The sequence below is a fragment of the Pelodiscus sinensis genome, chromosome 31 (genome assembly GCF_052426305.1).
Source record: "Pelodiscus sinensis isolate ZL-2025 chromosome 31, ASM5242630v1, whole genome shotgun sequence".
Classification (NCBI taxonomy): domain Eukaryota; kingdom Metazoa; phylum Chordata; order Testudines; family Trionychidae; genus Pelodiscus; species Pelodiscus sinensis.
Window position 1 is genome coordinate 11,167,358 of NC_143082.1, and position 27,920 is coordinate 11,195,277.

Genomic DNA, 27,920 nt, shown 5'->3' on the forward strand with positions numbered 1-27,920 from the left:
CCCCTCCTCGCGCCGTCGGCCCGAGCCCTGCAGCCGCAGCGGATGGAGCGCGTGGGGAAGCCTCCGCGGAGATCCCGGGGGCGGGCGGCCGAGGGTCTCCCCACGCCGGGCAGGGCGCGCCGGAGGCGGAGGCGGCGGAAACGTGCGAGCGAGCAGGTGAGCGCCGGGGGGGCTGCCCCCCCTTCCCCGCTGGGCGTGTGGCACCCCCCCCCCCCGGCTCTGAGATCTCAGCGGCTGGCCCCTTGAGTCTGTCCGGGGGGGGGGGGGTGGGTGGATGAACTGTGCTGGGCCTATTCCCCCCCCCCCGCGTCTGCAGCTGGGGGGAAGCTGATTTACCTGGGTCTGTGTAGATACGGGGGCCGGAATCGCTGCCCCCACTGGGAGAGGGGCGGCCTCTTGTGTCCCTTTGCACGAATCTGGAGCCCCGACTGGATTGTCAGCCCGTGGGGGAGGAAGGAGCAGAAAGGCTTACCTAATTCTCTCCCTCTGCCCCCACTCCAGCCCCACATCTATGGGACCTGTTGTCTTGGGTGGTCTCCCCCCCCCCCCCTTTCCTGGCCTCCTTATGGACTGAGACGTCTGCCCCCAGGTTTTTTCACTGAGATTGCTTTGACATTTTACTGAGTTTCCTGTGCAAAGATTGAGCTGGGGATATGGGGGGGGCCGCAGAGCCCCCCTGTCCTTACGTCATGGATGGCGATGGCGGTGGCTTGCGATGCTGCTGCATGGAATGAGCTTGATGGGTCTCAGCCCACCTCCTAATGGATAGGGAGCCCCGGTGGAGTTGGCCAGGTTGGGACTAACTGCCCCCCCAGCCCATCCCCTGTCACTTTGCTTGCTGAGCAGAGACCAAGGAGGAGCTAGAGGCTAAACTCTCCTGGCATCCCATTCAGGCACAGCGGAAGAGAGACAGTGATCAGTGTGTCTAGTGCAGCCGTTGCCGTATGGAAATTGCCCTAGGAAACACCCCAGGCACTTGCTCTGCCCAGCATTGGGCTGCTTCTCCCTCTGGATCCCTGGGCTCCAGGCAGATTGCAACTTGTCTCCAATCCAGCAGGATACCCGGAATGGGCAGTGCCCATACCCGGCTCTAGAACTGTGACCCCACCCTCCTCTCTGCACCTGTTGCGTCCTAGGACCCTGAGGAGAAGCAAATCGATACCAGGGTGACACTGGCCTGTGGTTTGACAGCTCCCCCCCGCAGCTGTGCCCGGGGGGGAATAAGGCTGGGGCGCAGGCCTGTGGCTTTGACCCATTTCAGGCTGAGCTGGTGTGGCTGCAGCCTGTCTCCCTGGATGGGTTCTGGGTGCTCTCTGCGGGGCATCCTTTGCGTCTAATGAGATGCCCGTACAAGGCAGCTTGGCTGCGTTTGCAGTAGCAGAGTAGTGGGGCTGGCGCCCAGCCCGAAGAACACGTTGCTTCGGATGTGTCCTTGTGCCAGCCAATGCAGGCTGCAAGGGGGGCTGTGGAGCCCCTCAGAGCCATGCTAGGCACCTCGGCCTCTTGTGCCTCTCGCACCTGATCCGGCTCTGGAGTGCCGAAAATGTACCCGCATTCTGGGGGAAGGGGAGAGGGGATTTCACAGCTGCTGCTCGCTGCCAGCCAGGCGGATTAGGCTACCGGAGAACATGTTCAAAGGTGTGACACAGCATACACATCCTCGTAGGGGGCAATGGGGCTGGTGAGCTACAACGCCTCATACCCCAGCACAGGGGCTAGAGCGGGTTTGCAAGGCCTTTTTCACACCGGTGCAGCACATTGCACGAGGGGCTTGCACCAACGCAACTGTATCGGTGCAGAAAGCCTTGTGGGCCACACGTGCCGTTCTCTGTGTGTTACGTGGGCCACATCCACATGCTATAGGTACTCTCGGTATGGCCCTGCAAATGTCCTAGGGGCTGTAGCTGTGCTGGCTGGGAATTGCGAACCACTGGCTTCGCTGAACGGTGCTGCTGGCTAGTGCAGCTGGCTCCCAGCACGTCCCCAGGCCGTGAGTGTTCTGCACAAGCAAAGAGAAAGCTGAGGGTTGCAAAGGAGGTGGGTTCTCCCAGCCCGGGGCCTAGGCACAGCAGCAGGTCAGAGCAAAGCTGGCACGAGCCGTGTCTCACCTGCCTCCTCGCCAGCCGCCATCCAGTAAGGGAGGCAGAGTGGCTCTCGCAATTGCACTGCAGGGAGCTGGGAGTCTGGACTCCTGCTGCCGACTGGCTGCATGATCAAGTTACTTGACTTCTTTGTACCTGTTTTCCCCATCAGTGAAATGGGGAAGTTGCCTGAGCCTAAGGCTCATGAGATCCGTGCCATTAGCACTGTAACCTGAGCTGTCTCTGGGCTTCGTAACAGGGCTGCTCAGAAACCCACAGCCATCCTGCATGGAAAGCTGGCCTCTCTCTGCCACAGGAGCTAGCTCACGGCGTCCAGTGGGAGGGGCCCGGGTTCAAATAATTCCTCTCTGAGCTGCCCTGGGGTGTATTGCATGGTGTTTGAGGGGTGCAGGCCGGGGATGCTGGTGTTTTCTTGCCACCTCTGCTACTGTCTGGCTGAGTAGCCTTGGCCAAGTCACTTCTTCTCCTCCTCCCTGTCTGTGCTGTGGGGGAGTTCTCACTGCCCAGTGGAGTGCTGGGGGGATTAGTCTGCTCCACTCTTGGATCCTCAGCTGCTAGTGGCTGGAGGAGGGAATTAGGAGGGACTTAAGACAAGGGGATGGGAGCATCGACCCAAGGGCATGCGGGGGGGAAGTCCAGTGTCAGTCATTCCTCCTCTGACGGTTCTGCCCTGCAGGAGCCTTGGCTGGGTAGAGGCCCTGAACTGGGCTCTCGCCTCCTCAGAGCCCCCAAGGCCAGAGCATGTTCCGATCCCATCAGGTCCAGCCAGTCTGGGGACATGACTCCCAACCCCCAGTGTCACGGTGCTGTCAGTGCAGGCTGGTCTCCACCATTAGAGGGCAGCTGGATCCGGCCCTTGGTTCCCAGCGGTGAGAGCTGTGGATCTCTAGGCTGATAGGCAGGCAGTTCTGTGTCAGTACAAGTATTCCTCCCAGGCGCCCTCTGGCCCGTCCCTACTGCGCCAGGCTGGTAACGCCACCACTGGGCACGTCCGCGTCGCCAGCCACAGCCTGGCATGTGCTTCTCAGCACCCTGTTCCCGTGCCCTCGCTCGCAGTCCAACAGCGCTGGCTCCACATTCCCCTCCTGCCACAGCACGGGGCCAGCCTCCATCCTGAGCATGGAGTCCTGCCAGCGAGACCTGAGAGACAAAGAGTGAGGAGCTGAGGACAAGGCCAGCTGGCTCTGGCATCTGCGTCCTGAAAGGGTCGTGGCTCTGAGCAGAAGCCGGATCCCGCCATGAGGCCTTGGGGACGGGAGAGGCAAGGGTCCCAAGGGTGGCTCCCTAAGCACCATGCTTGTCCCTAGGGTGGGGCAGTGCAGGCGGCTGCTCCCCAATTTCCTCTCCCTCCCTCCCCCCCAGTGCTGTACATGTAGGGAAGTTACGCAGCAGAGCCATGGGGAGAGAAGAGGGCAGGGCTAAGGAGGGGCACCAATGCAGGGGGCACTGGAAGTGAGGGGTTGGGTGGGGGTGCCTTTTCAGTGGGGGGCTGGCCAGGAATCCCCTCCCCTTTCTGCTGTGAGACAGCAGCATCTCTTCTCCTGTGAGCAGAGGGGGAAGGAGAGTGGCTTTGTGCCCTGGGGCGGGGGGATCAGAGCGAGGGAGCCTGGGGTGCAGCAGTGATCCTGGGCTTGAAATAAGAACAGGTCATATGCAAGTTCTGTAGTTTGGTTCAGTGGCTTTCAGCCCCTCCCCCGAAAAAACCCCCAAACCCTGGTCCAGTAGCGCCCCTGGATGGAACCCACTTCCATGAAACACCCTGATGTGACGTTTTCTGGGGTCCCCGGGTCACTCTGGGCGCTGCCCCGTGAACACGTCCTGGCATCGGGATCTGGGCAGGGCACCCGTGTCGAGGGGCCGGACCAGAGTTAGCAGGGGGCCAGACGTGTGTCCTGCATCCTGCCTGGCTGTTGGGTTGGTTTTTCAAGAGCTCTGTGCCTGGCAGCTCGTGTGGTACAGAGAGCAAGTGAGCGAGGTCTTGTGCCTAGAGTGACGGGTGAATGGGAGCCAGGACTCCTGGGTTCTGTACTCAGCACTGGGAGGGGAGTAGGGGCTAGTGGTTAGAACAGGGTCTAGGACTCCTGGGTTGTATAGTTATAGGAATGGGGGAAGGGAATGGAAATGTTGGGGTGTGGAGCTGTTAATCTCTCCTTTCAGGTCTGATTACAGCAGAGCATGAGAGACCCCGAGGGGGGGTGTCACTTTTTGATCACTAAGACCCCCACTCCTGCTCTCCAGAGCTAGCCAAGAGCGCAAGGTCCCTCCCCTGCTGTGTCCATATATGGCAGTTGGCGTGTTCTTGTAAGGCCAGCTGCCGGCTGACGCGAGCATGCGCCATCAGAGCGCTGACGTCCAGTGCCGGGAGGACTCCCCGTCTCAGCGTGCGGCTGTCTGACAACGCCCCGTGGGCCCCATCCGTGCATGCCTTGCGCTCTGCCTGCCAACTCCCGCTCCCAGCTGCGTCCTGGCCCGGCCCCGAGTGATTGGAACCAGCTGTGCTGCTGAGCCGCGCTTCAGCCCCGGACCGAGGATGGCAGCGGGCCAGGCAGCTCACGCTGCACCCGCCGGGCCCACTGAGTTTCTCCAGGGGACAGAGCCCCCCGCGTGCCCAGGTCCCTGATCCTGGCACCCAGGCCCCTCCGCCGGCTGCTAGGAAGGCGTGCCTGGCGGGTGGGTGTCTCAGCCTGGCTTGTTGCTAGGCTTACTCCTAGCCTGCTGCAGCAACAGCAGGCAGAGCTCTCGTGTGTCCTGGTTCTTGGCAATCGGAGCAGCCGCAACAGGTTTTTCAGGCGCCTGCAACTCGGATAGGTGGGAGAGGGCAGCTACGTCGAGACTGGTCCTGGTCTGGGCTCTGCTGGCAAAACTCTTCTCTCTGTGGGGAGCCAGGGAGCAGTTTCCTGCCTCAGTTTCCCCAGCTGTGAAAGGGGGAGGAGGTGAGGTGGAAGGACGGGCTTGCTGTTAAGGCATGCCCTTGCCTGCAGGCTGCCTGCTCTAACCACTGGGCCCTGCTTCCCTCCCAGGAGTCCCAGCTCATGCCGACCCGCTGGGTGGCATGGTGCCACAGCCAGGTTTAGACTCTGGGCCTGCTCCCTGCCCCGCTGGGCTGGCCAGTGGGCACTCCCCTTCAGCTGCAGCCCCCAGCCATGGAAGACAATGGTGGGTTTCCATTGATGTTGTGAGGGCCGGGATTTGGGTCTTTGGCGTTGGAGCACAAGGGTGGTGATGCTGCAAAGATGGGAACCAGGCAGGGGTGGCTGCCTTACTTACCGCCCCTCTGCCCAGCAAAGCCTGGCCAACCCAGGGAGCACAGACGACTGAGAAAGGGAGAGCTACTTTTCCCTGGCCCACCGGAAATGCACCCTGGCTGGTATCTTCTGCTGCCAGGCAAACTTCCCCTCCTCGAGAGAGGCCCCAGCCCGTGTCACAGGCATCCCCAACAAGGGATGATTTGGCTCCCAGCTGCCTGCACTCTTCCTGTGTCCATGGCCAGTGTCAATGCCGGGTTCTCGCTGGCCGTGGGATCTGCCGCTGGCGTTCGAGACAGGCCGTTCTGCAGCGGGTGGCAAAGCTCCCACGCGAGCCAGCTGCTGAGGCCTCGCAGCCCCGGGTCATGTTCGACAGAGGCTCCGATGGTCTTGCAGTGCCAGCGCGGCACCGTGCGTAGGTTCAGTGCCTGGCTCTGCTTGCTGTGTCCTTGGGCAAACCACGTCACCAGGCGAGCGGCGGGCGTATCTCCCTCAGCTGCGCGCTCCTGGGGCAGGGACTGTTGGGCGTGCCAGGGCTGGGCCCCACCGGGCCCAGATCTCATTGAGCAGCCTCTTGGCACTGCTGGGATGTGTGTGGCGAGAAGGAATTGGCCCAGATTGCTTCTCAGCTGCGTGGCGGGTTCCTCGCCCTCTCGTGCCGGTGACTGTGTGGACTCTGCCCCATTGAATGGATCAGAGAGCCAGTGGGCCCGCCCCTGCCCTCCCACCCCCCCAGCAGAGTGTGCATCCCACAGAGGCTGCTGGTGAGGTATGGGCTTGGTGGCAAACTAAAGAGGCAAGTGGAGGGAGCAGCCCCCAAGGAACCAACCTTGGCGGTGGAGGAGTCAGAGGTTTACCTGTCTGAGGAGCGAGTGACAATGCCATGGCCACACAAGTAGGCAGTGTCAGGGACAGTGGCAAGGAGCCACCCAGCTTTGGGCTCAGCAGGCCTGATTCTCAGGGGTGCTGAGCATGAGCAGCTGCAGGTGAAGTCAGTGGAACCTCCACACCTTCTGGGAGCGAGGCCTAAGGGCTCTCCAGCTGGGCTCTCCAAACCAGCAGGGGAGCCTGGAGCAGAACACAGATCCCCCCGTTCTGAGCGGCAGAGCGCCGCCCCCTCTGCACGCCTGCTGCGGCAGCCAGGCCGCTCTCCCGATTCGGCTCATCCATCCGCACCAACGAGGCTAACGCGAAATCAACACACGTCCGAGATCATCTTTCTCTTTGTGTGTCTGGCGGAGGCGGCACCACTCTGGGGTCCCTGCCAGCAGACACGACTGTTTCCATTTCCCCAGCCAGGGTCCTCCTTGCTCGGAGGAAACTCCACCGGGACCACCTGATGCATCACGCACAGATTATTCCTGACTGAGCGGGAAGCAGGATTGGCTGCTCCGCTGACGCTCCCCCACTTGCTTGGAGAAGCAGCCACGTGACTGAACTCCCTGACCTGCCGCTTGCCTGGCACCCGCTGGGTAGTGTGGGAAAGCGGGCCAGGAAATGTGACGTGGACTCACGCTTCACCCGTGCGGTGTCCCTTGCCTGGCTTGCTTTGCTTGCTTGGTGTCTTATGCGGGTGACTCAGAACCAAGCCAGCAGCTGCCCATTCTGCCTGCATGGGCTCTTTCACCCCAGGAACTGCGGGGTCTGCAAACTTCAGCACTCTGGGGCTGGTCAGAAGGGCACTGACACCCTGTCTTTGCCCTGCTCTTCCCATGCTGCAGACGAGCATCCTGGGTACGCCGCTTTCCCTGGGGACGGGTTCTCTCAAAACTGCTGGTTTCTCCTGCTCTGACCCTTAGAGGCCGTCCCTCTGTTCTGTCAGCAAGGGGCATTTGGATTCCATGCATCCCATAGTGCTCCATATCGCTTAGCAGCAAGACTGCTCCCGTATCCCCACTGTCCATCGCAGCAGTGATAGATTTGGCACTGATGTGCTTGCCTTCCCATCCAGGGATTACAAAGTGCTTTAATCCGGTGGGCGTCGTTAACTATGCCCCACAGATGGGGAGACAGAGGCACTGGGAAGTGACTTGCCCAAGGACACCTGGCAAGTCGGTAGCAGAATGGGCCCGGGGGCTAGTGGCTCAGATTTGAGAGTCCATTACCCTTGGGTGCTAAGTGTCTTAGGGCACCTAAAGTTAGGGACTGCTTCTGAAAACATGGACCTGATCCCAGCTGTTATTGTCGTGACACAGGGAGACGGTGGTGTCCTAAACTCTAATTCCATGGAAACAGCCTATTTGCCAGAAGGCACCAGACGACCATCAGGCCATTCTTCAGATCCTAGGCCAGCTTGGAACTGGCACCTGGTAGGAAGGAGTTTAGAGTCCCTTCTACTTAATCCCCTGAGCCATCCGGCTGTTTGTGCTCAGGTTTCTGACACACAAACTGTGAAGCAAAACCTCCTCTTGGGAGCAACCCCTGAAAGACAGGCTCACCAAGCATGTGGTTCTTTGGAGTCTGATATTTGGATATATTGCATTTCTGTAGTGGATTTCTGTCATCTGTGAATGGCAAAGCATCTTTGGATTAGCTAGTAAATCTTCAATTCCTATCTTCTCCCCTGTGAAACTGGTTAGTATTAACCCCATTTTAGAGACAGAAAAACTGAGGAATGGAGAGAGTAAAGGGAGTTGCTCCATTCAGTTTCCCTATGTCCTATTCAGACAATTATTAAAGATTCTGCCAGTTTAAACTTCCTCCCTCCCTCCCGGGGGTATGTCTAGACTACACCTCTCTGTTGACAGAGAGATGTAGATTAGGCACGTCGAAATTGCTAATGAAGCAGAGATTTAAATATCCCGTGCTTCATTAGCATAAACATGGCCGCCACTTTTTTTCGAAATGGAACTTTTGTGGGAAAAAAAGGCAGTCTAGACAGGGATCTGTCGAAAAATAAACCCTATTTCGAAAGATCCTGTATTCCTCAAAAAATGGGGTTAACAGGATCTTTCAAAAAGGGTTTATTTTTGACAGATCCCCATCTAGACTGCTGTTTTTCGTTTGTTTGGGGTTTTTTTCCGAAAAAAGCGGCAGCCATGTTTATGCTAATGCAGCGCGGGATATTTAAATCCCTGCTTCATTAGCAATTTCAACGTGCCTGATCTACAGCTCTCTGTCGACAGAGAGGTGTAGTCTAGACACAGCCTGGATGTGGTAACAAACTGTTGTCCTCAATCCACCCCAGAGCTGGCTGCATTCCATTACCGCAGCATCGAAGTGTGAGTAGCTTCGCAACACCCCCAGTCTCTTGTCCCCGTTCTCCAAGCAGGGGACTGCAGAGAAACAAAGTGATCTGGCCGAGAGTCGGTGGCAGAACTGGGAAACAAAGGGCAGTCTCCTGGGTCCCAGGCTAGTGCTTAACCACAGCACCCTCTGCCCCTACTCTGTAGAGGGTGCTCCAAATGCACACTGAGATGCATTCAGTTTCTCGGCGTACAAAATCAATGCCGTGACCTATATTTTTCTAAGAGTTAAATTCTGCCCTCATTTAAAGCATCCAATCTCTAGCCTTGAGAGTATATTTAGCAGCTTTTATATTAGAGGCTTCTCCTCCCCCCCCCCCACACACACTTTTTTCCTTCTTTTTTCCTTATTTACCAAGAATGAGATTTATTTACCCAGAGTAAGGCACTCCCGAGCCAGCGGATTGGAACTGCTGGAAGGCTCACCCAGCGACCCAGCCCGCAGACACATTCCCCAGCCCAGCCGCCCTGGGAGGCCTGCCAGGAACTCAGCACAAACATGTAATAAAAACGCATCTCGTTACGCAGTTGCTTTTATAAACGTGAGTATTTAAACAAATCCAGAGCCTGGGCTAAAAATATTTTAACAATAGGAAAATGCATACCTCTTTCCAGCTGCAGACTGACCGACCTGTGAAATCCCCTTTTCCATCTGCTGGACTGGTGCTGCCTTAGCAAACCAGAGGTCGGCCACACCAGGTGAGGTGCTCCTGCAGAAAGGAGTGACCCCACGGGGGTAGACCTGCAGGGTGCAGTGAGATTTCTGCTAGGGCAGTGGGAGCTAAGGGTATTTGGTAACTCAAAGGGAATGTGGAAAAACCTCCTCTTAGAAGTGATTCTGCATCACTTGTCTACACCCTGAAGCTGCAAACCAGTATGGCTGAACCAGTGCAAACCATTGTGTGGCCGCTCTTATGCTGCTCTAAAACTGGCTGGTGTCAGTTTATGTTTGCCAATATGAATTGGTTTTGAATCGAATTAAGAGCATCCACACTAGGGCTTGCACCAGTTTAACTAAACCAACTTTTGAATGCACCTGTAATAAATGGGGCAGGTTTCTCTGTGGAGCCGGCTGGGAGTCTCGGAAGGAGCAGAAAGCACGGGGCCCCTGAAATGCTCTGGCTTGTGGGCTCCCAGAACGCCTTTTGAAAAGGAAGCGAGACCTGTCCCCGGGGGGAAGTTGCATCGCGGGCTCACCCATCCGGACAAGGCTGGTGTGTATCTGAGGATGGAGGCCTGGGGGACTCTGGTCTGTAGCTGCAGTGGTTGAAATGAGTAATGGCACCTTTGGACTGGACGGTAAAGACTGGCCTCTGTGCAAAGCTGGTTTGGATCTGGAGCTAAATTCCAAGAGGGTGCTGTGTTTACACAGCTTTCTGTGCAACAGAGGCCTCGCTGCTGCCATGGAGCGCTCCCAGAATACAAGCCTGTAACAATAAGAACTGGATCTAAGCCAGCAGGGCCATCCAACGCCAAGTCCCCAAAGCAGGCCTCGAACTAGTGTTCTGCTTCTCCCAACAGTTCCCTCATGGTGGCTGAAACAGGGACCGCGAGGGTGACTGCTCTGGTTCATCTGTCCCTAGAGCCCCAGACTCTGGCTGCAAACTTTTGCCATCTGTCTGTCCCTCTGGGAGGAGGAAGTGTCTTTCTGATCAGTTTTGTGGTTGCTTTCACTGGCCTGTTATTAGAATGTAATCCCTGGGGCAGACCTTGCTCTCAGTTTTGCTCACTGGCTAAGCTGCTTTTTATGTCCTGGCTCCCAGCCCCACAGGTGCTGGATTAATATTTTCTCCTGGCGGCACTGATGCAGCAAAGAAGCCTCTCGGGAAAGTGCTAGCTAGGGTCTATTCTGCTTTCACCAAGGCCTCTTAACATTTCATGACAGCAGCCTGCATGGAATCTGGCTGCTCCTGGTTCAGAAAGCCCCACCCACTGTGCATGAGGGAGAATCCCCCTTTGCCTTTTACAGTGTGGGGGAAATGACACCCAGGAAGCACTTCTGATTCCATCCAGCAGAGGGCAGTCATTAGTTGTCATTTGTTGTCAGCATCTCCAGTCAGGAGCCCATTGTTTTGCCTAGTGGGGGAAGGGAGCTGCCCCCCAGGCAAGCTGGAGGCAAGGCTAGAGAACAGCCCACAGCAGGGGTCAACCCTAGTGCCCTCCCTGCCCCATAAAACAGGCTGGGGGTAGAGGAGAGGTCATGGGGCCACACTGAGGAGAGGGGAGACTTCAGGCTTGGAGACAGCCCAGAAGGGAGTTTACAGCCAGCAGGATATGGGTGTGATTGGGGGTGTGATTCCCGTGTCAGAGGGATTGGCTCTGGAGTGTCCTGGGGGCTCGGCTTGCAGAAGAGCCAGGGCACCGTTCCTTGTGCAGCTTCAAAGCGGGGAAAGAAAGAATCGCCCTTTAATCCTGGGACGCGACAGGTGCAGGAGGCCACGTGTTCCACGCTGACCTAGTTTTTCAGAATTCTCCGTAACCCACATCCCTAGTTTCCCTCCCTCCTTTGAGTGAACTCGCAGGGTTTCCACAGTGCACTTTGCAGCCACCCGTCCGCTGAGCCTGACGCTGCAGAATCCTCTTCCTTCTCTCAGGCAGGGGGAATTCTGCACTGCGGGAGCGGCCTTTTTATTCTGGCAGGGGGCTGAGAACAGCCTGCTTCAGTGAAATTGGGCGTTTATTATGTAATCTGCCGTTCTGGCCCCAGCAGGCCCCAGACTGGCCTGCTATGGTGTGAGGCATAGCATGCCCGTTGAACAAAAAATAGGCCCTACCGCAAAGAGCTATGTGGGGTGATGGGCAGCTTTAGCAAGCCCAAAGCAATGAGAAGTGTGTGAGGGTGGCAGAGAATCCCACTCGCATTTCCGAAGGGGCAGGAAACTGGAAATGACCCAAAATGTTGTAAGTTGGAGGGCAGGAAGAGTAAAGAGATCCCAGCTGGGCAAACTATTCTAGGTGTGTTTTATAGAAAGGGAGCGGTACAATTAGAAATAACCCCATTCTGCAAAGAGCTTCTGTGTGTGTCCCTGGATGAGTGCAACCATGGTGACCTTAAACATTTGCTCTAGCTAGAATGATAAACCAGGTTAGGCCCAATCCTGCACTGCCTTAATGGAAGTAGGATTGGATCCCTTTAGGGGTGGGGAACCTAAGGCCCGGAGGCCGGAAGTGGCCCCCAGTTTGTCTGGAACCAGTCCCAATGGCTCTGGGCTTCCTCCCCAGCATTGAGGAGCCCGCGCTGGCGCATCAGCCCTCCTGCTGCCCCGCTGTGGGGCTGGAGCACACAAAATCTACAAGCCTGAGGGGACAAAGGAATTTGGGTTTTTTTCCTTTCGCCTTTTGTCTCTCTGAGAGAGCTCTCTGCAGCTACAGAGAGGGACAAGCATGTCTCTCTCTCTCCAAGACACCATTCTTCATTTTCTGTAAGTAGGGTAAAGTTTAGGTAGTCTCGTTAGGTTTTATTGTTTTAAGGATTGGGTATGGGATCTGAGATCTGGCACTGCTTACAAGATGTTTTGGCTTTTCTTTGTAACTAAGTTCTAGGCCCATGGAGTTTCTCCATGAGTATATTTTGTTACCTCCCTATCTAGTCATTATGTTGCAACAGGAATATTGTTGTAATAATAAAAAGTTCTTTCTTTTCTTTTATTAACCTGGCAGTGGTTAATAGTGTGTCCTGATTTTTATTTTGGTGTGCGAGGGGGGAATGTCTGCTTCTCGGTCGGGGCCATGTAAATGAGGGTTTGTCTTTCTTTTTTTCCTTCTCACTTGTAGGGTTGCCAGGTGTCCGGTTTTGAACCGGACAGTCCGGTATTTGAGCTTTCTGTCCAGGAAACAAATTGAGAAAATACCGGACATAGAAATGTCCGGTATTTTCTAATTAAGTTTGATTGTTGTCATAAGTATCAATACCTAGTTGCGTACTGCGTGAGCGTGTCTACCAACCAGGAAGTACGCAGCTATGCCGTAGAGAGGAGGGGGGCAGGGGCGGATGGAATCCCCGGAGCTGGACTCACCCGTGGGCCCCACCAGGACTGTGCGTGGGACGTGCAGCACCCTGGGATCTGCATGTGCCTGGGTCAGCCCTGCTCCCCGCCAGCTGGTTTCCCCCCCAGCCCACTCCCTCCTCCCCCAGCCAGCCTCGCTCCCCGGCAGCTGGTTCCCCCCCTGGCCGGCCCCACTCGCCCTGACCCCCTCCCAGCCAGTCCTGCTTTCCGCTGGCCAGTCCACCCAGCCCTGCTTCCCCCGACCCTCCTCCTATCAGTCCTGCGCCCCCTGATCCCCTCTCAACCAGTCCCCCCTCCCGTTCTGAGATCATGTATATCTGATATTTTTTTGAAAGCCATCTGATAACCCTTCTCACTTGTGTGCAGCCCCCAGCTGATTTTTCTGTGGGGCAGCGGCCTCCCACCCAAAAAAGGTTCCCTGCCCCCGGAGTTACTGTTCACAGGCTTTCCGTACTTTAAGCCTCTGTGGAAATGTTTGTGGGAGCAGTACCATGAACCTGGAGTGAGATTTACAATAAACACTCAGGCAAAATGTAAGACCCCCCCCCCCCCCAGTAATGGTTAAAAGAAAAAGGTGACCGGTCTTGAGTGCCTGTTGTGTATACCTAGAGGTGACCATCCAACACTGCCGATGTCTAGCTGCACACAATGGGGGGGGTCCGTTTGTCTAGCTGCACACAGTGTGTGGAGGGGTGTCCGTCTGTCCCTTCTCTCTGTTGCTAGGTCTAGGTTTGCAATCAAAGGAGGCTGTTCTTTAATTACCCCCTAGGCCTTCCTGCAGGGCAGGCAGGGAGACACCTTCACTGAACCCAGAGGGCCTGGGCTGAGCCCCGCGCCTCTGTGTTATCCGCTGTGACGGTAAGACAAGGGCTTGCAGACGGGCACCTCCTTCCTTACACATTCAACCCCGGCCGAAGAAGCGTTTTAAATCCACCCGCGGTGACAGCTGCTCCCCTGGCTGCCTTTGTCTTGACATGCCCCCTCCCCCCCCCATTCCCTCTCCATTTATAACCCTTCCACCTGCACACACCCCTTTCCCCTCCAGCCCCCCCTCCACCGGAGACTCCCTGCCCCCTCCCCCGCCTTTGTTTTTATCCCTCCCCCCGCTGCCTCCGCTTTGGCTCTTTCTATTCCTAGCCCCGCGCCCCTCCCCCTCCCCGCACGGGGGGGTCTATTTTTAGCAAGGGGCAGCGCTGGGCTATTTATAGATCAAACAATTCCAAGGCCTGCGTCAATGGAACCCCGTGTGCGTCACCCGCCCAGACATTCCAGCCCGCTCCTCCCCCCCTCCCTGTGGGGACCGGAAAATTCCGCCCCTTCGCGCCTTGTATGGCCAAGGCTGCAGCCGGCCTTGCGTCAAAGGGTCCCCCCTCCTCTGGCCCCGCCCCCGGGCCGTGCGTCACAGAGGGCTTAAGAGGATCTCGGTGCGCAGGGCTGGGGAGCCCCAGAGCAGCTCCGAGCCGCTTTCAGCCAGGGGGCGCCTCCGCTCGCGGCTCCGGCACCGAGGAAAGGCTCCGCTGCACCTGGGCATGTGGATTACTGCGACCCGGAGCGCTGCGGAGCTTGGCTGTGCCAGGTGGGCGCGCGGGCCGGGCATGGGGGGAGGAAATCGCCGGGCGGGGGGACTGTATAACTTCGGGGGGATTTCATCTGGCGGGGGGGGGGGTAACTGCTGGGGGGAGTTCACCTGTTGCGGTGGGGGGTGTGTAACTGCTGGGGGGAGTTCACCTGTTGCGGGGGGGGCTGTGTAACTGCTGGGGGGAGTTCACCTGTTGCGGGGGGGGCTGTGTAACTGCTGGGGGGAGTTCACCTATAGCGGTGGGGGGGGTTGTGTAACTGCTGGGGGGAGGGGTGGGGGGGGTTGTGTAACTGCTGGGGGGAGTTCACCTGTTGCGGGGGGGGCTGTGTAACTGCTGGGGGGAGTTCACCTGTTTGGGGGGCACTGCTGGGGGGAGTTCACCTGTAGCTGTGTAACTGCTGGGGGGAGTTCACCTGTTGCGGGGGGGGCTGTGTAACTGCTGGGGGGAGTTCACCTATAGCGGTGGGGGGGGTTGTGGTGGGGGGAGGAGGGGGGGGGGGTTGTGTAACTGCTGGGGGGAGTTCACCTGTTGCGGGGGGGGCTGTGTTGCGGGGGGGGCTGTGTGGGGGTGGGGGGCTGTGGGAGTGCCCTGGGGGGAGTACCTGGGGGTGCGGGGGGGGGTTGTGTAACTGCTGGGGGGAGTTCACCTATAGCGGTGGGGGGGGTTGTGTAACTGCTGGGGGGAGTTCACCTGTTGCGGGGTGGGCTGTGTGACTGCTGGGGGGGAGTTCCTCTGGTGCAGGGGGGTGCTGTATAACTGCAGGGGAAATTTACCTGGCAGGGGTGGCTGTGTAACCAGGGGGGGAGTTCATCTGGCAGGGGGAGGGGTGTAACTGCAGGGGGTAAGTTCACCTGACCCAGGAGGGTGCGTCTTAAATAAGGGGTGAGCTGCACTGTGCACAGGGGGGCTGGAGGAGAGGGTCTCCAGTCTGGTGTGTCTTGAGCAGGGACCGCTCTCCTGTGCCCTTTGCAGGTGGGCCGGGCCGGTGGCGGTGTGAGCGTCCGTGTCAGTTCTACCAGCATTTGCATGTGTGTTTTTGGAGCAGGCCTCCCCTCCCCCGTGCAGAAACCCACCGGAGGGGTGGGGTGCACGGAGCAGGCAGGTGACACGGCAGGGGCTGCGTTTTTTGTGGCTTTCTCTGGCTGGAGAAGGGCTGGAGGGGCTGCAGCTTGTGGCCCTTTGCTTTGGGGGGAGGCTACTTAGCTGGCTGATCAGATTTGATACTGTCTGGTCCAGAGTGAAAAGTGACTGCAGCCTGCATGTGGCAAAGTAACAGGAGCTCTCCAGCAGCTCTGCAACTTGCCACCTAGCTCCTGGCCAGAGCTCTGGCTCTTTTGCCCAGTCACCCTGGCAGGTTGATTCCTCAGATGCATGGAGACCTGTTTGTGCAGATACAGGCTAACGTGGCTACCCCGCTGAGACTTGTTGCAGATTAAGATAATACTGCCCCTTACACATGCCTGCTTTTTTCAGACCACTTTAAATGTAAGCATGAAAATGCAACTAATTCTTCTATTGTCATAGAATCCTAGGTTGGAAGAGACCTCAGGAGGTCATCGAATCCAACCCCCTGCCCAAAGCAGGATCAGCCCCAACTAATTAATCCCAGCCAGGGCTTTGTCAAGACCAGATTTAAAAACATGTAGGGATGGAGATTGTACTACTTCCCTAGGTGCTGCACCACCCACCCTCCTAGGAAAGTTTTTCCTAATATCCAACCTAGACCTCCCTCACTGCAACTTGAGACCACTGCTCCTCATGCTGACATTTGTCACCACTGAGAACAGCCTCTCACCATCCTCTTTGGAACTCCCCTTCAGGTAGCTGAAGGCTGGCATCAAATCCCCCCTCATTCTTCTCTTCTGCAGACTAAACGAGCCCAAATTGCTGAGCCTTTGCTCATAACTGTCATTTGACATTGCAACATAAACACACACCTCTGAAATCCCCTGTCTTCAGCAAGGCGTCCAGGAAGGTACTTTTAATCAAATGGGCAGTTAATTGGTTTTGCAAATACCATTTTATGTTCACAATTCTGGGATGCAAACAAGGATCCTCTGACCTGACTGTAGAGCCGTTGTAAAACAGCAGACTTGGAGCTGACTTTCTGCTGCGTGGCTGGGCTAGCCTCTGAACGGAGCAGCTGTTTGGTTCTTGTTTTAAATAAAAATAAAATCCCTCTGAATTTTGACTTGCAAAATGACTTGGCACCAACATGGCGACGGAGTGCAAATCAGGAAAGGCCCCTCCTTACTCACTTTTTATATCCTGCTAGTTAGGGGGTGGAGGTGGGGGAAAATCCAGTTTCCACCTGGACAGCAATTGGCACAGCTTTGCCTTTGGACACCAGGCAAACAGATTTGCCACCCAGTCTCTGTTTGTTTCTGACTTGCTACACCAGACCTGAAAGGCTGGCAATGTCAATTCATTGCCATCGGGAGTGGGGGGGTGGGGGGGGGACACATGACTTGTGCTTTGGCTTAAAGACTTGTGAACATGTTCACATCACCCTCAGTGCAATAGTGTCTTATCACAAGGGATAATGCATTTGTATCTAAAATAAACAGGTTTGGTCATTATCTGCAGCACCTCCCTTGGTCAGGTCACATGTTAAATTCATAGTAGATTAGAAAAAGGGGAACAGATTCTGTTCTCATTTACACGGCTGGAAATCTAGACTGACTTCAATAGTGTTAATCCTAATTTACATCCGTGCCACCGGTACCAACTCCATAATGGATGGTAATTTTTGAAGTACTACTTGTCAGACTGCAGGGGGCGCATTGGAGGGATTTTTATTTTGCTTTCAAACATCCTAATCTGAAGTCTCTACAGACAATTTTAAAATGAGGAAGGAAAAATGAATTTGAATAAGCAAGCAGCGCCTGTGGAACCCCAGAGCAAGCTTTAAACGTCCAGGAAGTCAGCTTTTCCTGCTGGCCGTTCCCTTGCAGATTGTAAAACGCAAGCTGTGAAGGGGAAAGAGAATATTCACAAACCCCGTGAGGAGGCGCTCTCGGAGGGGCTGATGCTTCACATATTTTGTCCTTGGGGGTGGTGATTTATCCTGAAAGAAATTTGCATTTTTTTAAAAAAACGAACACCACAAAGGCTCAGCGGTGTGTAGCGTTGTCGGGTTGCTATAGCAACAGCAAGCCAATGCAGTTCTTTCCATTGGTGTGACTACTGTGATGGCAGAGTGGAGGTGGGGACCAGGTGTAGATCTTTGTAAATAGCGTGTGTGTGTGGGGGGGGTGTTCCCTCTGTTGGTTAAAATTAGAATGAACCAACTGCGTGTCATAAGCCCTGTACTGAAAACAACTGGTGGTTCAGGCAGCTGGAGCTTGGGTGTATGGCACGAAGGTGCCTGGAGTTTTCACTCTGTTGCTGCCCATAAGATCTGAATGGCTCTATTATGCAGCATAGTGACCACCCTGGCTGCAGAGGCGTGCATTGTGAATGTCTGTATTTGTCATCCATAATGGTGGAAAATACTGATCAGAGCACTAGATGAAAACTGTCAGTGCCTGTTGTTACTGACTGAGCAGAATGCTCACAAGCATTCCCTGGACTTTTAGCTGGCACAGCTCTGCTACCAAAGAGAGAGGGCAGCTGGGCTCTCTGGCCCTCATGCCCTGGGTTCCAGGGCCAGATCTTCACTGGTGTTAAATCAACCTTGCATGGACTTCAGAGGCGCTAGGGTGATGTACCTGAGTCAGGGACCCAGCTCTTTTCTGCCTCAAAACTTAAGATTTTCTCTGGAGATCTGGGCGCATCTGTGCTAAATCCCAGCAAGTTGTAAATTATTGAGAGCCAAGCCAGGCTCTCAGTAGGAACCCAGAATAACTGGTCTGTACATGAAGGTGGGGACAGGCGATTGTGCAAGTATTTTGCTTGGTCAATGAAACCATTTTACTGCTTCGTCCCTTCTGAAACGAATTGACTTTATCTCCCTATGCATGGGAGGAAAAGTCTCCCATGAGCCCTTTCTTTCTTCAAGTGTATTCATTATTTATTTATTTGTATTCCACCAGCAGCTGTAGAACCTAGGTGAGGGTCTGGGCCCTGCACAAATGTAGAAGGAGCCGTTCCGTGCCCCAGGAAGCTTACACTCAAGATGATAATAAGTCCATCTCAATTCTGCATCTGGGGAAACCAGGGCCAGAGAGTCCCAAGGGAGATGTGGGTATTAAACCTAGATCACCTGAGCCTAACCTGCGAGGCCCAGCCTGACCTGTCGGGCCCACCCTTCCTTGCAATTAGCGGGCTCCCAGCCTGGGCTTCTAAGAGAATGGTGCTAAACTGGAGAGGAGCAACTGTCTCCGTTGAGCTGCGTGGGGCGGGGGGGGGGGGTTGACTTTCTGTGTGACTTATGATTGAGGACAATGGCCTGCCGATGCTATTAGCTGTCTGTGGATCTGCCTTTTTAAATAACCGGGCTAGGTCCCGAATTCTGGTCTCAAAGCCAGTGGGAGCTTTGGCTGAATAAGGAGCAGCTGGCCCCAGAAGAACGTTGTAACCTTGTTCCGATGGTGCAGCCGTGTCAACGTTGCTCGGAATTCTTGTGTCTCAACATTCCGCCCTCCTTTACAGGCCATTACGGACTCTTCTCGGCCAATCAGGCGATGACCTTTAAAGGTCTGCGATATGAATTACATTATCATCTTGCTGCAAGGGTTACTTCTGTCTTGGCTTTCAGCTTGCCTGGGGACTCTTGTTACGTCTCTCCTCTATATGGCCCCGTCTGCTGTTCCAGCCCGGCTGCTCCCCGGGCTGAGCGAGGGAGGCCAGCATGCATCGGAAAGGAAAGCGAGATGGCAAAGCAGCCCGGGTCCGTTCCCGGCTCTGCAACGCCGCTTCTCACGCAGCTGAGTCCGTGGGAGGGCTGGCTGAGAACTGAAGAGCAAGATGGCTCCTGAGGAGCTGGGCGAAGCTGGTTCCAAAAGCGAAAGGCGAGGGGCCCGGCCGCAATTTTCAGCCCTTCTTCCCACCTTTGAATCGGTGGCTTGGTTATGGGCACGAAAGAGCCATGCGCAGAATACAAAGGGTCGCCCAGTGGGTGAAGCAGGAAGTGGGTTGTGAGGGTGGGGCATGCCGAGCCCACAAACACGTTCCTCGGCCTCTCTGGGAGGGAGAGGCCCATAACATGGAACCCCACTGCTGAGGCACCGTTCCCTGAGCCCTGCAGGCACTGAGCTAGCCTGCTGGTCCCCTTCCCTGGCTCAGCTCAGCAGCTCCTTCAGATGCCTGGAGATGGGCACAGGCCTCTGCTCAGATGGCCCCGTGAGGGAAGCAGGTCAGTTGGGGAGGCACGAGGACAGGCCTAGAAAATCAGGGTGATACATTGGTGGGGCCTCTCCTGAGTTCACCTCACCAAGGTGTGGCAGTGGGGCAGCCAGCTATACGGGCAGAGCCCCTACCAAAGGCCTGCTGGGTTTTTGAAGGAGTGCTGGACACCTGCGTGGCCCTGGGCCAATCCCTTCCCTTCTCTGCCCTTCGTCCTGGTCTGTCTTGTCGCGGTCTTGGCAAACGTCTTGGGGACAGAGCCATGCCCAGGGCAGCCAAGCCTCAGCTCCTCGGGTAGGGAAGAGCTGGGTGGGTTTCACACAGTGACTTGTTTATACGACTCTCTAGACCATGCACTGAAATGCAAGTGCCCTAGTTATATGCCAATTCTCTTTTTTACAACTGAATGTAAAAAAAATCAGAGTTGGCCAGTGATGTTAAATATCGGTTAATTGAATAGTTGATTAACCTCATGAATTCTTATTGGTTACTTGACTATTCTATAATGTCCAGGGGCGGGGCCGGCAGCCATTGCGCTCCAGCCCCACTCCCGAGGAGCCCCCTGCCATTCCGTGCTGCTGCCTCTGATACAGAGGCAGCAGTGCAGGGTACCAGGCAGGAACTGGCCCACGAGGGGAGCTGGTTTAAAAACAGCCCCCCTCACAGACTGGCTGCCTGTTGCCCCTCCTCCCCCGCTGCTGCTTCTGATAGAGGCGTAAGCTGGAATTGAGCCAGGCTGCCCGCCCGCCTGGCTCCTAATACACTTTAAATGCAGAGCCACAGCAGGGGTAGGTCCCAGACCCAGCGTGAACCAGGACTGAGCCGGGCTGCTGGCCAGTCTGCTAAACAATTTACTGGCGGAGGATGGGGGGGGCTGCGTGTAGTCTATAGCATTAACCTATACGCTTTTGCTTATCGGTTACTCGACTCCACTTCCATCCCTGGAGTCGGCACACTGCCAGGAAGAGCCTGCTTTGGGAGTTTGATGTCTGATTTTTGCAAGTGAGGTGACAGAGGGTGCTCAAGACAAATCAGAATGCTGCTAGGGATACAATCGCCTGGAAAGGTTGAGAGCACTGGCCCAAGGCATCCAAGCTGGGTCTAGCTGGCTGGGCTCCTGGTTCCTAGGCTGGTGCCTTACCCATGGACTGTTCTGCCCCCTGATCAGGGGCAGTGCATGGCTCTCGGAGCCTGTGGGAAAGGCTGGGTCCAACTCTGCTGTGCTGTCGATCCTGTCTCCCCCATGGCAGGCGCTGGTGTCCCACGTGTGCTCAGTCCGATGAATGGGGAGCAGGTGCATCTCCGGCCCATTGTTAATTCCTCTGCCTTTTCCTCTGTCCCCTCGCTCAGAGATGCCCTGTATCCAAATGCAGCATGGGACTTTGCCTCAGAGCGGAGGGCCCTGTGAGTGCTACCCGGCCGACTTCCTGATTCCCGAGCTCAGCAAGTTCACGATGGACCTCGTCAACACCGAGATCGCGGCCACCGCCTCCCTGCCCAGCTTCAGCACCTTCATGGACAACTACAGCGGGGAGTTCGACGCCTTCTTGTACCAGATCCCGGCCTCCAGCCAACCCGCCTCCTTCAAACTCGAGGACTTTCAGGTGTACGGCTGCTACCCCGGCTCCTTCAGCAGTCAGCTGGACGAGACCATGTCTTCAAGCGGCTCGGACTACTACGGCAGCCCTTGCTCCATCCCGTCCCCATCCACCCCGGGCTTCCAGGCCCCGCAGGTCCCGGCGTGGGAGAACTCCTTTGGGGCCTACTCGCCCACTCAGAACTACGAGGGCATGAGGCCCTGGGCGGAGCAGCAGAAAAGCAACTCTTCCCAGCCGTCCTTCTTCTCCTTCGGCCCTTCGGTCCCCAGCCCCGGGGTCACCCAGAGCCCCCTCAAGGTGCAGCCGGCCACCGCACACCGGCTGGACACCGAGGTCTTCGCACTTTCCCAGAACTCCCCGGTGGGCTTCTCCGGCCTGTCCCTGGGCCAGGCCTCCCCGCTCCTGGAGAGCCCCCCCTTGATGGACGGCTCCCTGTCGCCAGCCAAGACGCGCAGCCCCGGCGCCAACGAGGGGCGCTGTGCCGTGTGTGGGGACAACGCCTCCTGCCAGCACTACGGCGTCCGCACCTGCGAGGGCTGCAAGGGCTTTTTCAAGGTAGGGGACCCAGGGGAGAGCCAGGGCAGTGCCTGGGGACCCTCAGAACCAACAGCCTCCCTCGCTAGCGGGCCAGGAGCCTCCCCGCTCCACCCCCAGCGCTCGGCCAGTCTTGCTCCCAGAGGAATCTGGGACTTGGGGGGGTTCCCTGGGAGAGCCCCGATGTGACCGGGCCTGCGGCGCGACAGAGTCTGTGCGTCTCCTCTTGGCTGCCCTGCGTGGGACGAGCTCTGAGTGGGCTCAGGGTGTGTGCGGCTCACCCGCGGGGGGGGGGGGGGGGGCTGGGCGGCGCCGTAAGGTGCCTGTGGGCTAGGTCCTGGGTGGTCTGGGGGCATGGCCGACGCGCTGCGCAACCCGTCGCCCCCAGGCCGGCAGTTCAGAGGGTCAGGCGGTTCCCTCCTGGTGGCCGGGCTGGGCCAGGGGCCTGTGTGCCGTGGGCCCGGTGCCACCTCGTGCCTCTGCAAACTGTGTGCTGCGGCGGGAAGGGACCCTGTGGCTGCCCAGGCTGCCCCTCCACTGCGGGGGAGGGAGGCTGTCCCCTTGTCCCACCAGGGCTGACCCACGTGCTGCAGGCTGGGCGCTCGTGGAGGCAGGACTCCAGCGCCAGCGCCTGAGCCATGGGGAGTTGAAGGGGGGGGGAGAGTCGGTGCCATGTCGAGAGCCATCGCCAGGGCCCCGCTCTGCAGAGCACCAGCCTCCGTGCCCAGTTCGGGGGGGGCGCGTGCTGGGCCCAGAAGCACTGGCCATGGGGGTGGACACCTGGGTGTAGCCATAGGGGGCAGCGCTGGGAACGAGCCACGTGGCCTAGGGTCTCCACAGCAGCTAACACCTCTGGCCCAGCACCCAGCTGCTCAAGGAGGCCTCAGGTTATGCTGAGACTCGCACTCCTCCGAGGAGCCCCCTGCGTTGTGCAGCTCCAGCATCGCTGGTGCTCTGAAGGGGAGAGAAGCTGGCTGGTGCGGGGGAGGATGGTGCCAAGTCCCCAGGGAGAGAGCAGGACAGGGGAATTGGTGCCAGGGCCCAGAGGGGGTGACCGCTAGGGCTCCCTGTAAGCTGGGCGCTTGTGCGACCACTCAGGAGATATTCCAGCACCGCCCAGCTGATTAGCAGAGGCTTTGTTTCTTCTGGTGGTGCACATGCCTCGGTGCGTATAAAATTTATTCCGCACATGGATGGAAGCGATTAGAGGGAGCACTGGCGACTACTCAGACCAAGAGCAGGCAGCAGAGTCTCCCCTGGTCCCTGCCCACAGATGGCAACATGGAGGTGCGGCTGGCTGTCCAGGCCCCCCCCCCCTCGGGAAAGCGACGTGTTAACCGCCCCCTCGTGTGTCCTTGGAACACGGCCCCTCAGATGTGAAATTGGAAACTGGGCGCCGCGGGGCAAGGAGGCTGCTGTGGAAATACCAGGGGGACAGAAGGGCTTTTGTTCTGCCTGGGCCCTGCTCGGGACACCCGGGATCTCGCGCTCCCTCTTTGCCGGAGGCTGACGAGCTCCCTTGCGTCTCCTCCTCCCTGCAGCGCACGGTGCAGAAGAACGCCAAGTACATCTGCCTGGCCAACAAAGACTGCCCTGTGGACAAGAGGAGGAGGAACCGGTGCCAGTTCTGTCGTTTCCAGAAGTGCCTCGCCGTGGGCATGGTCAAAGAAGGTACACGGAGCACCAGGCGTGGCGAGGCTTCCTCCGCAGCATGGGCAGCAACCCCCTTCCAGGCTGGCGCTGGCTAGGCAGGGCTGGGGAGAATCCAGGGGGAGGGGGGCGAGGCCAGCAGCGCAGGCTGGAGAGTATCACAGGGTCTGGGGGCCCCCCTGAGAAATGCCTTGTGTGCTTGGCAGCTGAGCCCTGACGCCTGCCCTCTGCTCTGCCTGCACCTTTCTGCTGCATTCCCAGGTGCTTTGGTTCTGCTTTTCCAAGCCGCCTTGTGCTGTTTGCTTGCAGCTCCCGCCAGTCTCGTGTTCCCCTCAAATGCTCGCTGGCCTTGCTGTGGCTTTGATTCCCGGAAGGATCCAGACCAGGATTGGGCGGGGGGAAGGAAAATGGGGCCAGAATCACGTAAGGAAGACAGTAGCTGTCCTTGTGAGGCTCGGATTTGAGTGGGCGGAAACAGCTCCAGAGCCCGCCCCCTAGCTCCAGAGCCCGCCCCCTAGCTCCAGAGCCCGCCCCCTAGCTCCAGAGCCCGCCCCCTAGCTCCAGAGCCTACCCCCTAGCTCCAGAACCGTCCTAGCTTCCCATCCCAGGTGGTTCTGGGATCAAAATTGTGAGAGATTTTGGCCTGTCCAACCCTGCCCCCAGGTCCCGTGCGGGCCTGCAGCTGATCCATGGCCCTGTGTGTTTTTGCAGCCCCACACCACCAGGTCGGGCTTCGCAAGGAGCTGCCCCCACCCTGCCGAGTCTCTTCCCTCTCCCCAATGCCTGCTTTTTCTCAGCGGCGCTCTCCTCTCGGGGCTGGCGGTAGCGAGGTCGCGTTGCTTTTGCCAGCACTTGACTTGCTGGGGCAGCTTATCTGTGGGGTGAGGGGGCAGCCTGGTGCCATGCCGAAGGGCCAAGCGCCGCTCGGACAGGAACGTCCAGCCCCGGCTGCCCTGAGCCGGGTTTGCTCTGGAGGCCTAGAGGGGAGAGGTCTGTGCCGGGACTCAGCCCCACGTACCCGTTTCCTCTGCCTGAGCCGTGTCCTCCTTCTCTCCCCAGTGGTGCGGACGGACAGCCTGAAGGGGCGCCGAGGCCGGCTCCCATCCAAACCCAAGCAGGCCCCAGACGCCTCCCCCGTCAGCCTCATCACGTCGCTTGTCAGAGCGCACATCGATTCCGTACCCAGTGCCACCAAGCTGGACTATTCCAAGGTACCCGCCGCTCGCAGTCGGGGTCAGAGTCCTGGGGCCCCTGGGAAGGAGCTCGGTGGAGCTTAAGGGGCGCAGCCATAGGAACAGGGGGCAGCTAGAGAAGAGATCCTGGAGCCCTCACCATCAGGGTGCAAGCTTTGGCACTACACGAACAGGGCAGCATGGTCTGCTGGTAACAGTGCAGAGCAGGCCAGTGTCTCTTCCCAGCTCCGGAAAGGTAGCGTCCTCCAGTGGTTAGAGAACTAGAAAGCAGGACTCCGGGGTTCGTTCCCCAGCCGGAGGAGGGGGTGAGCTAGTGCAGAGTGCAGGGACGCTGGACTCTTGCTTGGTTCTGACCTCGGCACTGAAATGTCATCCAGCCTGGAGGCTCCGGGTGCAATCCAACTCCTTACAGCCAGGGAGCTCTGTGACCTTCAGAAATAGGTTAACAATTAACCTCCCCCACATCCCTGCGAGTTAGGGGCTATCTCCATTCACTATATGGGGAAACTGAGGCACAAATTGCCCAACGTTGCAGAGTAAGTCAGCAGCAGACCGCCTCAGGGGTCCTGACCCCCAGACCCTTCCCCTTGAAGCACTAGACACTCCTTCATGCAGCCACGTTGCCAGTGCCAGGCAGTGGAAAACGCCTCCGCAGGGATGGTTTCTGCTCTGGCAGCGCAGTACAAGGGGAGCTAACCCTGCCCTGTCCGTGTGCCCTCTAGTTCCAGGAGTCTGTCTCCTCCCAGTTCGAGAAGGAGGACTGCGTGGACGTGCAGCAGTTCTACGACCTGCTCACCGGCTCCATGGACGTGATCCGCAAGTGGGCGGAGAAGATCCAAGGGTTCCCGGAGCTCCCCAAGGAGGATCAGGACTTGCTGCTGGAATCTGCCTTCCTGGAGCTCTTTATTCTTCGGCTGGCCTACAGGTAACGCCCCCCTGCTTGGCACCCCGCCATGGCCCAGAGCTAGGGGGTCGGGGAGCTCCCCGGAAGACTCAGAAGGGGATGTGGCAGCCTGGGTCGGTGGCTAGGGCAGGGAGATCAGGTTCTGCCCTTGGCGCTGCAGGACTTGGAGCAAACCCGTCTGCCGTTGGTTTCAAAGGAGGCTGTGGCCGAGTCAGCCCCTCAACTCGTCCAGGCTGCGCCCTGCAGGGCCCATTCATGTGGGGCAGCCGGGCTGGAGCCTGTGGTCCCAGACCTGCTGCTTAGCCCCTGGCCCTCGTGCAGGGTGAGACGGGCCAGGGTCCTAGCGGGATCCCTGGTGCCCCATTCGGCTCAGGCTGGTTCCACTCTGGTTCCTGCTCCGACAGTCTCCTTAGCTCCCTCCTGCTCCCGGTCGGCTGCCGGCAGCGCCCTTGGCCTGCCCTCCCTTCTCTCCTGACGGGCGGCTCTCCTCCTTCCCTCGCAGGTCCAAGCCGGAGGAAGGCAAGCTGATCTTCTGCAACGGGGTGGTGCTGCACCGCATGCAGTGTGTGCGGGGCTTCGGGGAGTGGATCGACTCCATCCTCGAGTTCTCCCAGAGCCTGCACCGCATGAGCATTGACGTCCCCTCCTTCTCCTGCCTCGCCGCGCTCGTCATCATCACAGGTAGGGGCGGCTCGGCACCGTCCTGCCGCGCGGGGGCGGGCGGAGAGGGGGCGGAGCTGGTCACTGGGAGGGAGCCGGAGGGTCTGAGCCCATCTCCGACCCCAGCTCCCCTCTGGCCGTGGGCCTCCCCGAGCGGGAGGGCTCGTCTGTAGAAGGCGCGGGAGTCTCAGGTGAGCCGGTTTCCTCCGGCCGCTGGCTTCGGCCGTCCTCGGCAATGACTCGCCAGATCAGGTCCCTCTAAGGAGCTGATCTCCTAAGCGCCCAGAACCAGGCCCCGGGAAGGTCTCCAGGGGTGGGCCCCCCGGATCGCTGGGCCTCTGCCTTCCCGCAGCCCCCAGAGGCGACCGGCAGGGGGGACTGAAGCTGTGCTGGTCTGGTTTTTAACCAGGTTTCCCTCTTATACTCCGGCCCTTTTCCCAGCATGCTTTGCCATAGCTTCTACTTCCCTGGGGCCTGCTGAGAACTACCCTTCCCAGAATGCCTTGCGGGGGAGGGTTTGTGGACGAGGGTGCAGAACAGGCCCCGTTACCCTCAGCCAGTGGATGAGTCTGAGCAGGAGGGAGCCGGGGGGGGGGGGGGGGGGCAGTTCAGGAGCCTGCTTTGCCATGAACCGGCGGTGCCGGCAGCGCCCGGGAGCAAGGCAGGGTGGGCCTGACCGCTCCCCTCCTCCTTTCCAGACCGGCACGGGCTGAAGGACCCCAAGAAAGTGGAGGATCTCCAGAACCGAATCGTCAGCTGCCTTAAGGACCACGTGACGTCCACCACGAGCGAGCCCACCCGGCCCAGCTGCCTCTCCAAACTGCTGGGCAAGCTGCCCGAGCTTCGCACCCTCTGCACCCAGGGCCTGCAGCGCATCTTCTACCTGAAGCTGGAGGACCTGGTCCCGCCCCCTCCCATCGTGGACAAAATCTTCATGGACACGTTGCCCTTCTGAGGGGGAGCAGCCCCCGGGACCCGTGAGGCCCCTGCCGTGGAGAGCAGCGCGCTCACCCGCTTGATACCGGGGGGAGTTGGACAGACACGTCTCCCCCAGCGTGGAGTGGGAGGGGCCATCAGAGGAGCATTTCCAGAGACGGGGGGGCGAGCCCCACTGCCAGCTGGGATCATGGGGACTCGCCGGATGCGGGGAGAGCCCTTCACCCCTCCCGCTCCCCCGGAGCCTGGCAGCTGGCCCTCGCTCGGCCTCCGCCTCCCGTACCAAACCCGAGGATCATGACGCATTTCTCTGTGGAGAACTCCAATGTGCCTTTAAGGTGATGCACTCAGACGCACAATATCCCTGGGCCTGCGACCCCCAGCCCCCGCCGCTTGCTGCACCACGCCGGGGAGGGAGAGCAGGTCCTGAGACGTGGGCAGGGGCTGGCTTTCCCACCCCTTGTCAGGGCGGGTATGCGGAGATCTGGCCTGCTGCATCCAGGCTTCTCCGTCCCCCGCTGCCGGAACCAACCCTTTCCAGACCCTCCCGCCGGCTGTTGGCCATACTTGTGCTTTTGCGGCGCTGGCCCAGGGAGCAACGGACCCGGCCCCATCCGCGTGGCGCACAGGAGGTTTTGTGCCGGTGGGCTGCAGAGACCTCTCTTTGTAAAAACACAAGCTGTAAATAGAGGGGGCTTCGACCTTGTAAATACAGAGACCTGCAGAGGCAGCAAGAGACGAGACGAGGCGCTGGGAAGGCCGGGCGGGATTTTTATATCGCCTGACAACCACGTGGCTTTCTGTGCCTGGGAAGGCTTTCCCTCCTGGCTGGGCCTTTCCCTGTATATAAACTTGTACGTAAAACACAAAAAATCAACATTTATATTTGTGTATTTTTGGGGGATTTACCATATGTGACTTTTTTTCTGATTTAATATATATTTAATATATTGAAATAAAAAACATGCTGGTGGCTGTTA

At 58.1% G+C, this 27,920-nt stretch overlaps 1 protein-coding gene across 3 annotated transcripts; it reads left to right on the forward strand.

Moving 5' to 3' along the window:
• NR4A1 (nuclear receptor subfamily 4 group A member 1) lies at positions 1 to 27,920 on the forward strand. 3 transcript variants are annotated; one of them, XM_089774614.1, is made up of 8 exons: positions 1 to 156; positions 20,816 to 21,618; positions 23,139 to 23,268; positions 23,557 to 23,670; positions 24,307 to 24,458; positions 25,163 to 25,365; positions 25,847 to 26,025; positions 26,703 to 27,920. In XM_089774614.1, the coding sequence occupies exons 2-8, from the start codon at positions 20,818 to 20,820 to the stop codon at positions 26,957 to 26,959; spliced, it is 1,836 nt and encodes a 611-aa protein (XP_089630740.1). In that variant the 5' UTR covers positions 1 to 156; positions 20,816 to 20,817; the 3' UTR covers positions 26,960 to 27,920. The 3 variants fall into 3 exon arrangements, with proteins under 3 accessions (XP_089630740.1, XP_089630739.1, XP_075758145.1); XM_089774613.1 differs by lacking the exon at positions 1 to 156 and adding an exon at positions 14,017 to 14,175; XM_075902030.2 differs by lacking the exons at positions 1 to 156; positions 23,557 to 23,670 and adding an exon at positions 14,017 to 14,175.

Excerpts from the sequence above, each read along its gene's own strand:
- NR4A1 (XM_089774614.1), top strand. The coding sequence starts at position 20,818 with ATGCCCTGTATCCAAATGCAGCATGGGACTTTGCCTCAGAGCGGAGGG. Across the intron at positions 21,619-23,138 it reads GCTGCAAGGGCTTTTTCAAG|CGCACGGTGCAGAAGAACGC; the intron begins GTAGGGGACCCA and ends TCCTCCCTGCAG. Across the intron at positions 23,671-24,306 it reads GAAAATGGGGCCAGAATCAC|TGGTGCGGACGGACAGCCTG; the intron begins GTAAGGAAGACA and ends TTCTCTCCCCAG.